The sequence below is a fragment of the Pristis pectinata genome, chromosome 24 (assembly GCF_009764475.1).
Source record: "Pristis pectinata isolate sPriPec2 chromosome 24, sPriPec2.1.pri, whole genome shotgun sequence".
Lineage (NCBI taxonomy): Eukaryota > Metazoa > Chordata > Chondrichthyes > Rhinopristiformes > Pristidae > Pristis > Pristis pectinata.
The window spans coordinates 11879691-11892141 of record NC_067428.1 but is presented as its reverse complement, the minus strand read 5'-3'; the positions used below and the strand labels follow the sequence as shown (position 1 = coordinate 11892141).

The 12451-nt window shown below is 43.1% G+C and overlaps 1 protein-coding gene across 1 annotated transcript; it reads right to left on the bottom strand.

Annotated features, from left to right (window-relative positions):
• Positions 1 to 812: 812 nt before the first annotated feature.
• rx1 (retinal homeobox gene 1) lies at positions 813 to 11606 on the bottom strand. Its single transcript, XM_052038029.1, is given in 7 exon segments — positions 813 to 884; positions 886 to 957; positions 959 to 1117; positions 1119 to 1162; positions 1165 to 1207; positions 8524 to 8774; positions 11366 to 11606. Coding segments are annotated over 7 exon segments (882 nt in total).
• Positions 11607 to 12451: the final 845 nt, after the last annotated feature.

Sequence of the window (12451 nt, the reverse complement as noted above, 5' to 3'; positions counted from 1 at the left end):
GCAAGAAGTCAAATTTAAGACCCAACGAGCAAGTACTGTACAAGTCTTTTGCTGGCTAAAGTTGACAGTTCTTTTCAAGCAATGGAGTGCTTCTTAAGCAATCTTAAGACGACAAGATGTGAAGATCAAATGATCCTCTTTGCATCTCCTCATGCTGAAATCAAAAACTTCACATCATCTCCTTCTGCTCTCCATCTGTGCTATGATCGTAATGTGGGAACTTATCATTCTATAACCTACAAGTCTTTAGAACTCAAGCTTGGTGTCTTCTAACCTCTATTTCTTGGCTCATCTCCTTTCCTACTCTTTCCAACCTCGGCAGTGTCCTGCACATCTAGGCCTTTGGCCCTTTGCCTAGGTTCCTCAATAATGTAAAAAAAATTGCACATTATCTACACCTCTGAACATATCTACATTGGGATAGGAATGGAAGACAATATTTGCTATAGCCTCACGATGGTGAAAAACTGTGGAATGTAGGGCATCTTTACAATTTCCCTTAGCACAAAAGTATCACCTTAATTAATCAAAAGATAAAGTCCATCCTTTGGCTTGTACCTAAGACCAGTCACAAGTTGTAATTTTATTGTATCTCAGATGATGCTGGTTATGCCAGTAGCTTTCAAGATGCAGGCATTTGTTGTCATTACTACTGGTCCATAATTGTACAAAGTCACGTAGGAAGCTGGAGGTATCCACCACATCAACATTCCAGCCTGGAACTTGTCAGATTACAGGTCCTGTCCTCATTAGTATTGTTCTATCAGATGGGTTGCCAGCTTTGTCAATGGACTGAATATGCTCCTTGGCTTTCATCTTAAGGAGGCAATGCTGGAACTTCTCTGGTCTGCATCTTCCAAAGGATATTTGTCTACAAATGTTTGTGGCGCATTGGTAGGTCGGGAGGTCCATGGACTGCATTGTCTGGGCCATTGGCGGAGGGGAATTTAAGAATGTTGTGACCCGAGTAACTGGTCTGCAAGCCTTGAGGTGCCCCCATGAAGCTAGGTATACTGTGGATGGAGGTTGCATTTGAAATGGGAGACGTCAGCCAGGGATCCAGTGGGAGGGAATTGCTCATGGGTCCAACACTGGAGGGCATCGGCGGTCTGTTAAAGGGACAGCATGGGAGAATCATGCAACTTCATTGTGCTGGCCTCGATTTCTCTTGCCTTCTCCACTTTGCCCTCCTGTTTTGAAACCATACCTGTGATTTTTAAAGAAAGAAATTTTGAGGGGATGATTTATGAAGATACCTGATGCACAGACTACCCTCTGCTCCCCACCATCTACAGCACCCACCCCAGCCTTCTGACCCCTTCTGCTGAAAATCCTGAACCATGTTGGTGATATAATTCCATGGACATCGGGAGATGTCACAGGGTAAACTCCACCAGAGGGGTAAATTTCACATCGGGGGTTAACGGCTCAGCTTAAACCAGTCCTCCCCTTAGACCAACACACTTCCTTTAGAAGTCAGTAGATAGTGACTGAAATTGGAAACATTGGCTGGTTTTCTAGTTCCGCTTAATGGAAAAAACACAGAAGGATACATAGTAGACCCATGGGATTAAATATATATTCACTGCATGTGAGAATGCAGGTAAAAAGGAAGCTGTAAAAAAGTGTTGAGTGTCAGTGTGAAGAGCTAATGATAAATTGGTACAAACATCAGTTAAGCCCTGGTTACAATGCTACGTGTGGATTTATGTTTCCTACTATGAAACATAAAAGCCAATAGAAATGTGCAGCATAGACTCATGTTAGGAAAGGGATGTTGTTGTTTAAAGAGACCTGAGATCCCACTAAAATTCTAAAGTATGTCAGTGACTAGAAAATACCTCGGTTGGCGACTCGGTGGGGAGAGGTCATTTATTTAAAATTGTTAGTAAAGAGGATGGGCAAAATCATTATTTGCAGATACAAAGAGTACAAAATATTTTGCACAGGACATTGTTCAATCAGAGGTCATGGGCATTTTTCATGAGAGATGGAATAAGATCCAAGGCTATGGAGAAAGATTGGCAGTAGATTCAGGTTGCTTTATGCAAGAGACAGCACACATACAAAGGGGCCAGAATGATCCCTTTCCATACAGGATTCTGTAGTCTATCCCAACTCAGGGGTGCTGAAAGCTCTCCCACTGGCTGATTCAGCACATGGCAGACCTTGAGCCCAGCAGCCTTTGGTCTGTATAATTTAACAGCTCACCATGGGCTCCCTTGCCCACTGTGTCACAGGGGAAACATGTCTGAGAGTACAAGGCAAACTGTATTATGTGGGTGTAATTATGGAGTGCACACCTTAATAAAATAAATATTTTATGGTTTTAGTTCCACCCAACATATGGCTTCATACAGCAAATTGTTCACTCTGTATTCTAAGGTATGTTTCCCCCGTGACGCAGTGGGTAAGTTGTTAAATTATACAGACTGAAGACTGCCAGGCTTCAGACCTGCCATGTGCTGAATTAGCTGAGCCTCCCCTAGATAGCAAGTGGAGAACTCTCAGCACCCCTGGGTTAGATAAGATATCTTTAGTAGTCACATGCATCTCGAAACACACAGTGAAATGCATTTTTTGTGTAGTGTGTTCTGGGGGCAGCCCGCAAGTGTCGCCACACTCCTGGCGCCAACATAGCATGCCCACAACTTCCGAACCCGTACGTCTTTGGAATGTGGGAGGAAACCGGAGCACCCGGAGGAAACCCACGCAGAAACGGCGAGAACAAACAGACTCCTTACAGACAGCGGCCAGAATTGAACCTGGGTCACTGGTTCTGTAATAGCGTTACGCTAACCGCTACACTACCGTGCCTAGTTAGGGATAGACTGCAGAAACTTGTACAACAGAGAGTGACCATTCTGTCCTCCGCATTTGTGCTGTCCTTTGCATAATGCAACCCAGACTATATTGCCAACAGATTATCTCTGCACAATCTTGGATCTAGTTCTAATTTTCCCATGAAAAATACCATGATCTCTGACTCAAGAACATCTTGTGGCAAGCCCCAACCTTATGCAGACAGATTTTACAAATAGGGATCTGTGTTCTTGTTTCATTCTAATTTCAAATATAAACAAAATGTGATTGTGTTATCTGAAAAAAGGGATGGTCTTCAAATAATAAGGTTAATCACATTATTGGGACTACAGTGTTGGGTAGAGTGTCTGATACAAGGCCACAGTGAGAGTGTCTGGTATTGATACATATCTGAAAAAGGAAGATCATTCATTCTTAACTGTGATGTCAGAAATATTTTAATCTTCTCTTAAGATACAGGAACAATTTGCAGGGAAAAGTTCCTTGCCTTATCCAGCATTTATTGGACCCCAGACCACAGGAGGACTGACAACTATATCAGGGTGTCAGCAAAAACATAAGCACAAGTGCCAAAACATTTGCACAAGCAAAGTGAACGTTTGTTGAAGACAATTAAATCATTTAATTAGGATGACCAAAAGGAGTCGGAGAGATAATCCACCCCTAGTTGAAGTACACCATTCACCTATGTCTCTGGTTATGTATCAGGTGTAGATATCTGATGGGGTCTACTTCAATGGTTATCAACCTCAGCCCAGTATGCCATTTCCTGTTCAGCTGTATATCCAGACAGTGGAGTGTGGCCCATTCTCTGGGATGCAATCTGCAGTGTACATGCAGTGAGCAGGTGTGGTGCTTGGCCAGCTGACCCACTGCTGTGCCCTGGGATGCATCCTGAGACAGGCTTGTGTAAGTATTTTTTTGAGTGTTCCAGGCAGAATATCTACTGCCATTTGGTAATGTGTGGCTGCTAATCATAACACTGCTTTATAGAGAAAGGAAACCTGAGAAATTGAGAAAAGTTTCCCAACTCCTTTGTGGAATCAACTGCTGCCCGTCCACTAGATAATTTTCCCTCTAACCAATGGTTTTAGTGACTTTATATTTTTTCCCCTGGTATTTCATCCACCCTTAGTAATACTGGACATGTGTTAAATGCTCTTATGAATATTGAGAATAGAACTTCTGCTTATATTGGCATTTTCAGCATCGCTCAAAGTTCCAAAGCACTTCAAAAAAAGAAAGCACTCTTGTAATGTAATCCTGTTCACAGCAAGGTCCCAAACACACCAAATGAAATTAATAGAACATAGAAAACCTACAGCACAATTCAGGCCTTTTGGCCCATAAAGCTGTGCTGAACATGTCCCTACCTTAGAAATTACTAGGCTTAGCCACAGCCCGCTATTTTTCTCAGCTCCATGTACCTATCCAAAAGTCTCTTAAAAGACCCTATCGTATCCGCCTCCACCACCGTTGCCGGCAGCCCATTCCACGCACTCACCACTCTGAGTACAAAACTTACCCCTGACACCTCCTCTGTACCTACTCCCCAGCACCTTAAACCTGTGTCTCCTTGTGGCGACCATTTCAGCCCTTGGAAAAAGCCTCTGACTATTCACACAATTAATGCCTCTCATCACCTTATACACCTCTGTCAGGTCCCCCCTCATCCTCCATCAGTCCAAGGAGAAAAGGCCATGTTCTCTCAACCTGTTTTCATAAGGCATGCTCCCCTATCCAGGTAGCATCCTTGTAAGTCTCCTCTGCACCCTTCCTATGGTTTCCAACTCCTTCCTGTAGTGAGGCGACCAGAACTGAGCACAGTACTCCAAGTGGGGTCTGACCAGGGTCCTATATAGCTGCAACATTACCTCTCGGCTCCTAAATTCAATTCCACGATTGATGAAGGACAATACACCATATGCCTTCTTAACCACAGAGTCAACCTGTGCAGCTGCTTTGAGTGTCCTATGTACTCGGACCCAAAGATCCCTCTGATCTTCCACACTGCCAAGAGTCCTACCATTAATGATTGGATAAACTGTTTAAATGATAATAGTTGAGGAAAGAATGTATCCAGGACACAGGAAAATTCCCTTGGTCATCTTCAACTAATGCTATGGGATCTTTCATATCTTAGATATGTCTGAGGCAGAGGATGTGATACCCAGTACCAAGGGAATGCTGTACCATCAGATGTGCTCCTTCTGATGAACACTAAATTGAGATTCTGTACACATTATCAGGGGGACAAAAGGGCTTGCAGGGCATAATTTGGAAGATAGCCCTGGTGTCCTGACTAATAGTTATTCCTCAAATATCACTAAATGGGATTATTTGTCCCTATCGCATTAGAACAGCAGGAATAGGCCCTTCACCCTTTAGCATGTTCTGCCATTCAATAAGTAATAATAACAACAGATAACAATCATAACAGATAGTAATTAATAATCAGTAACAGATGCTCCAATCTTGGCCTCAGCAACCACTTTCCTGTTCTTTTCTCAGACCCCTTGACCACCTTGTAGTTTTCATGTCTGTCAATCTCTGCCTTGAGTATATTCAATGACTCCCATTCCATAGCTCTCTGGGGTAAAAAAAATTCCAGAGATTCATGACTCTCTGAGAGGAAATTTCCACTTACTTTTGTCTTAAATGGGTGATCTCTTATTCTGAAGCTATGATACCCCCTAGATACCCATCAGCATTCACCCTGTTACTCCTCCTTAGAATTCTATATTTATCAATAAGGTCCCCTCTCATTTTTCTGTACAGGTTCAACCTACTCAACCTTTCTTCACACATTAGCCCCTACATTTAAGGAATAAGCTTAGTGAACCTTCTCTGCACCACCTCCAATGGAAGCATATCCTTCCATAAATATGGAGACCAAAACTGTATGTAGTACTTCAGATTCAGTCACACCAAGGCCTAGCAAAGTTGCATTAAAACTTCCTTATTTTGAAACTTCATAACCTTTGTAATAAATGCCAATTGCTCTTTGTGGGAGCTGACTGAACATCACATTTCCTACATTGCAACAGTGACTATCCTTCAAATTCTATACATCATTGTTTGCAAATGGTTTGAGATGCCCTGATATTGTGAAGAGCTCAAGTGTCTGTATTACTACCAACACAGACCATATTGTGGCTGGATTTGGGAACAGCAGGTCTTTTCAAATGCAACGTGTCAGAGGAATCACCGCATCCATTCTCTTTGTGGTGAATCAAGGTCTCACCAACATTCTGCTGCATCATTTCAACCACTGGCATTCTTCCATTCTTTGTTCTGAGATGTTAAATGCTCTTAATTTGTTTATTTTCTCATTTTATTCTCCATTTTTCTTTCCTTTTCTGATTACACGGTTTTGTTCTGTGTTTATCCTCAATATTGCAGTTGCTTTTTCTCTGATTATTTCCATTTTCCTTTCACTTCCCCTCTTGTTTTCTAGTCCTGAAATGATTTCCTCCTGTTGTTTTCCTCCACCTCTTCCTATGGTTCTCGAGTACAATTTCTGTACAGCATTCAAAATTCTGTACATGTGTCCTCACAATGGATTTTGCTGTCAATGCATGTCAAACTATTTACTGAAAGAGTAGTAGTTACTGCTCTGCAGCACTTCCCCAATTCAAGTATCCAGTGTTCCCTGTGTAATTACAGATGTACTTCCCACTCATCAGCCCTCCCCTTCTCCACTCACACTCAGCATTACTTTATTCCTTCTCCTGCCTTTGCTCTGTTTTCCCTTTCTGGAACTGTGTGTGTGTGTGTGTGTGTGTGTGTGTGTGTGTGTGTGTGTGTGTGTGTGTGTGGTGTGTGTGCGCGCTATTATTTCTCTGCTTGGTTCTCCACTTCCTTTGATCATTAATTAAACTAACAGATAATTTAGTAGTTAAACATGCCTTGAGGATTTGGTTACAATTTAGAAATATTTTGGTTTATTGAGTTTTTCTTTGTCCAGTCTCATTTTCTCTAATTACTTTTTTAAACCTTCTATGACTGACGTAGTTTTTAAAGAGTGGGACAAATTAGGTATTACTTGTTTTCAAGATCTGTTTGTTGGAGGAAATCTTTCTTCATTTGAACAATTGTCTACTAAGTATAATTTACCAAAACCTCATTTTTTTTAGATATTTACAAATTAGAGATTTTCTTCGATCTCAATTACATTCTTTTCCTTTGTGTCCCGATAAGAATTTATTAGATGTAATTTTTAATTTGGAACCCTTTCAGGATGGCTCAATATCTAATATTTATGACAGATTATTAGGAATGAGTAAGGTGCCACTAGATAAAATTAAAACGCTTGGGAACAAGATTTGCAGATGTGAATTTTCGAGGAAACTTGGAATGAAATTTTCAAGTTGGTTAATACTTCATCATTATGTGCTCGTCATTCTCTCCTTCAATTTAAAGTGGTCCATAGAGCTCACTTGTCTAAAGATAAACTATCCCGTTTTTATTCTGATATATCTCCTTACTGTGATAAATGCAATAATGGAGTGGCTTCCTTAATTCACATGTTTTGGATGTGTCAGAGTCTTAAAAAATATTGGACAGAGGTCTTTCATACTTTTTAAAATAAATTTTTAAACTTAATCCTTTGACTGCACTATTTGGGATTGTTGGAGAAAAAGATATAACTTGAAGGCTTCTGATTTACGTGTTCTGGCTTTTATTTCTCTTACAGCCAGGAGAGCAGTATTGCTTAAATGGTAGGAAGCTACTCCGCCTACGTGTGTTCAATGGTTACGGGATGTTATGTCATATTTGAATCTAGAGAAGATTCGCTGTTCAGTTTTTGAATCTAACCTAGACTTTCAAACCCTGTGGGGACCCTTTTTGAATTATTTTCAAAATCTCTGATTTGGGGACTAAAACACAGATATTGGCTGACACTTATGTTTTTTTAAGTTTTTTTCCTTGCTGTTTCTTCTATCTAACAGCTTCAGGTTTTGGTAGAGGGGGTAGTTTTTTTTTTGTAATAAAATATTTCAATTTTTTTCTTTCCTTATTAACTACTATGTGATTATTGATCTAGAGTATTGTAATCCTAAGTACGACTTAATACAATGTATTCAGTAGTATTTTTACTTTCTTTTTTGATGCATGTACTCTATTTTTTTCATGGATTTAATAAAATATTGTAAAGTGTGTGTGTTCTCGTGTGTGTGCGTGTGTGAGCTCGTGTGTGCTTTAACTCATTCCGCATGCTATTTCTTTCCCTTCCTGTTTACCCCCAGCCCTCTGTTTTCCCGCCGTTTTGTATTCACGCTTTGTTTCCCGCTGTGTTTGACTCTTCATCATCTCACCATTCGACCCTCACTTCGGACTTCCGTTAATCTCTTTCATTTGTTCTTCTCCCTAAGTTCGCTCTCCCCATGTACTCTCTCCTGGTTACTTTTTACTTTTCTCTCTGCCTCTGGTTTCTCCTTGTTACCCCTCCCTCTCTCTCTACCTGTCCTGTACCCCCCCCCCCCCCCCCCCCGTTTACCCCAACATTTTCATACCTTGTCAGACTGCAGATTTTGTCATCTAGGGCAATGAACTGCTGGAGGAACTCAGCAGGTCGATACTGCTTGACCCGTTGAGTTGCCCCATCAGTTTGCTCCAACACTTCGCCTATCGGACCTTGCCCCTGTGGCTCTCCCTGCGGGGGTTCCTATCCCTGCTCGGCCCCTGCCCCTGCCTCACCTGCACCCGGACCTCCGGCAGGTTGACCTTCATGGCCAGCTCCTCCCTGCTGTACACATCGGGGTAGTGCGACTTCTCGAACGCTCTCTCCAACTCGTGCAGCTGGTAGGTGGTGAAGGTCGTTCGGTTTCTTCGGTGCTTCTTCTTTGGCGGCTCTTCGTCCATGTCCTGAGCCGCTTCCTCCTGGCGTACGGTAGCGCTGCTGAACTCACCCAGATCCTCTCTGCATTTGCTCAGGAACAGCCCGGAATCTGAAGAAGAACACAGGATGAGTAGGGCAGAAAACATCGCCCAAAGTTTGGCTTCCCTGGGCGCGACGGAGGCTAAATATTATTCCCTCGGAACCTTGGTGAAAGAACACATACTTAAATAGCGTTAAATAGAGTCAATAGTTAAAGATCGTTAAATAGCGTCATGGACACAGGATGGTACAGGTCTGTCAGCCCACGGAGTCCACGCCAGACATCAGTCAACCTACATCAATCCCAATTTTTATTCTCCCCACATTCCCAGAGTCCTGGCAGTACAACGGGGCTCTTTACATTTCCTATTTATTTATCGGATCTTTCAGTAATTCACACACTGCGGTCGGGAGAAGACCCACTTCGCTGTTGTGGTATCCGGCCGTCAGATTCGGATACCGTTTGATCCTGAAGCCGTCGCTCACTCACTGTATTGGGAATGGTTTCAGGAGAAGGAACAACGCCTTCAGTTGCAAGCCTGCCTTTTGGAAATGGGCTGCATCAGTTTGTAATTTTCTGAAAAGCGGCTTGATCGCAAACTTCCTCGCCAGCTTCGTTCCCCACGCTGCCTCTGCAGCTGATTTGATTTGAATGTCTGGCGATTGGGACTGAGCTCCGTCCAGGGGCATGGGGGGGGGGGGGGGGATTACCCACGGCTCCAGGCCTTGACCACCGACCCTTCGAGACGGATGGAGCCGATGCCCAGCTCCTGCTCCGCTTCCTTACATTTCCCGGGCGTGATAAGTTGGTGGCTTGTGCGCGAAGCTGCTGCTTTGCAAAGTGACTAAAAGTCGTGGGGAAGATGCTGCTAAAGTGAGAGCAGGCAGCGAACAACCTCATCCAAAAAAAAAACCCTCGAAAACCACAACAAAAACAAAGAGCTCAAAATTAAGCAACGAGAAGCAGCAATATATCCCAAATATCACTTCAGAGAACTTGCTTGGAAGAGCAAGTTGTGTTGCATCGGAATCAGACCGCCGAAAATAACCAAGTTTGGTGAATGAACTAAGATGTGTCAGAGATTTGCGTCAGTCCAACAATTAACATCACGTTAAATTATCTACTACATAATTCGACCTCATGCATTGCCTATACGTTTCGAAGCAGAATTCTTTACACTTTCAAATATAATTACCGAGTATTTTTCAAATAAAAAAATTAGCAGTGCACCCTACTATGTGTGTAGAACAAAGGTGTTGTTGGTACTGAAGGGAAATTAGGAGCCGTTCAGTGATGGAGCTCAGATCCCGTTCTGCGGGTTTGGAACCAGAAGCGCTGCGACCAGCGAAATAAGCCCCGCCCTCTTTCCCGTTAATTCCCATATTTCTAGACTTATGCTAAATTGCTGGAATAAATTGCTCCCGATTCTGATACAAGTGTTACCAACCGTGTCAATATGGGGAGGATCACCAGGTTCTTTACACAGACTTTCTCCGAAGTGCAAAGTCTGTGAAATTCAGTCTGAATTCGGCAGGTGTGCCTCCGCTCTGTGACCGACGAGCATCTCCCCCATTTGTTTCTTGTAACGTGCTTAAGATCTGCAATCATTGCGATTACGTTTGCTAAATTGCCTCTCGAACTGTTAACATGGGACTTATTTTCTATTTTTATAAAGATGACGCACACACAGGAATCTGACAAAAGTGTCCGATTACAACAAAACTGAACGACTGGAGTCCTTTCACCCGCACAGATTGTGTTTAACTCCGCCAGTTTCAAATAAAAGTCCGGGCGCACAAGTGAAGGAATACTTTTGCTCAGAGTCAAAGAGCGAAAGAGCACGGAAACACCGAGTTTGCTCTCACCATCACTCCCCATATACACTGATCCTACACCAATCCCATTCTCCCCACAGTCTATCAACGTCCCCCGATTCCACCATTCACTTATACACTGCGGGGAATTTGCAGCGGCCAATTAACCTACTGACCCGCATATCTTTGGGATGTGCGAGGAAATCGGATCACCCAGAAGAAACCCACGCGGCCACAGGGAGAACGTGCAAACTCCACACAGCCAGCACCTGAGGTTAGGATTGAACCTGGGTCACCGGCGCCGTGAGACAGCAGCGGCGTCGCTGTGGCGCCCAAAGTGTGCACTTAAAATGTCAGACTAGAGCAGTAAGATTTTAAAAACGATTTTAGATAATGCAATTTAAAGATAAATATTGTAAGGGTTAAATGATGAGGTAAACTATTTGTATCATATTTGTTTATAATATAAGGTTTATAAGAAGTTTGAAAGTAAGGTCTCGCCGTCTATGTGGGGAACATTCAACTGTAATATAAAATATTTAGTATAAGAGGAAGTAAGAGAGTGGCGAGATGAACAGATCATTTGCAATAACTTGGTGAAGTATCTCCATACATTGTGGTTGAGAGGTTCGGCAGTGCAGTGGTCAGTTCATTGGTATTTACTCTCGCTTGGAGTTTGGTCTTATTTTATCTATTTAACTTCTGTTAATTAGCAAAATGTTTCATATAACTGAATACGCATGAATGGTGATAAGACTCGACGTTGTTTTGATTTCGCCCCATTCCACATAAAACTCAATCGCGCAAAGTTTAAGGCCAGTGTTCCAAAAGTGCCACCTTACTTACCGTCAAGCGTGCGAGGCCGAGCCGAGCCCAGCGAAGGGACGTGGCTGTAGCGGTCAGTCTGCTGGGACTCCCCCGTCTCTTGCAGGGACTTGGAAGAGAGGGGTGCAGAGTTGAGCAGGGATTGATCCTTTGCAAATCCTAGGATCACGTCGATGCTGTGAACTCGCGAACAGGCGCTTGGGCTCTTAACCATTTCGTGGAACTTGCTCGGAATCGGGCAGTTCTCGTCCACGCAATTCATTTCAGGCCCGAGGAGCTCATCCCGGCTTCAAAGGAAAATACAAAACGGGACATTAATCTGCGCGAACGCCTCGCTTACAATTTCATTGCAAACAGCTCTCAAACGAAATCTTATCCGGATATATCTTAATTTGCTTTGGCAAGTACAATCGTAGACCTGTCAAAGGGGTAAAACCACAAGGACGACAAAACTCCAGCGAAATTATATAAAAAAATGAGGGAACTTTGAATTTAAATTGTTAAAATTTGACAGCCGCTCCGAGTTAAAAAAAACATAGAATTGGCCTTGCGCTCCCCTTTAATTAGCCCGATGGGAGCCGCTGTAAAGTCTTTAGAAAATGAGAAAGAAACAAACATACTTACCATCGATTAAATAAAGAGAGGAAAACGGGGAGTTCTGCAAAACCTCCATGAAAACGCCCCCCAAGCTCAGCGTGTTTCCCAGTGCCTTCCAGTGGCTCCCTGCACGGTACCCAACGGCGCTCCTTCAATCATTTAAGCTTCCCAGATGTCGGTGTACGGGGGAAGGGGCAAGCAATAAATCCCCGGGGATTAGCGGAGCTGATTATTAGGAGACATCCTCTTGACAGTGATTGACAGGAGGTTTTTTTTGGCTGCAGTAATTGCAGCAAATACCCTTCACTTCAAGTTGCAGTTCAGAGAAAAGGGAGGGGTTCTTTTAATGAGCCTTCATCTTCCTAGGAAATAACCACTTTGTATACGGGGGCTTGGATGCGAATCAAATATTTAGACAACACCTTGCGGTTCAGGGAAGCCCCTTCCTTCCCGCACACCGCCATGTACCTCATAAACACAGAACAGCTCAGAAGTGAGACTGCTCCCTAA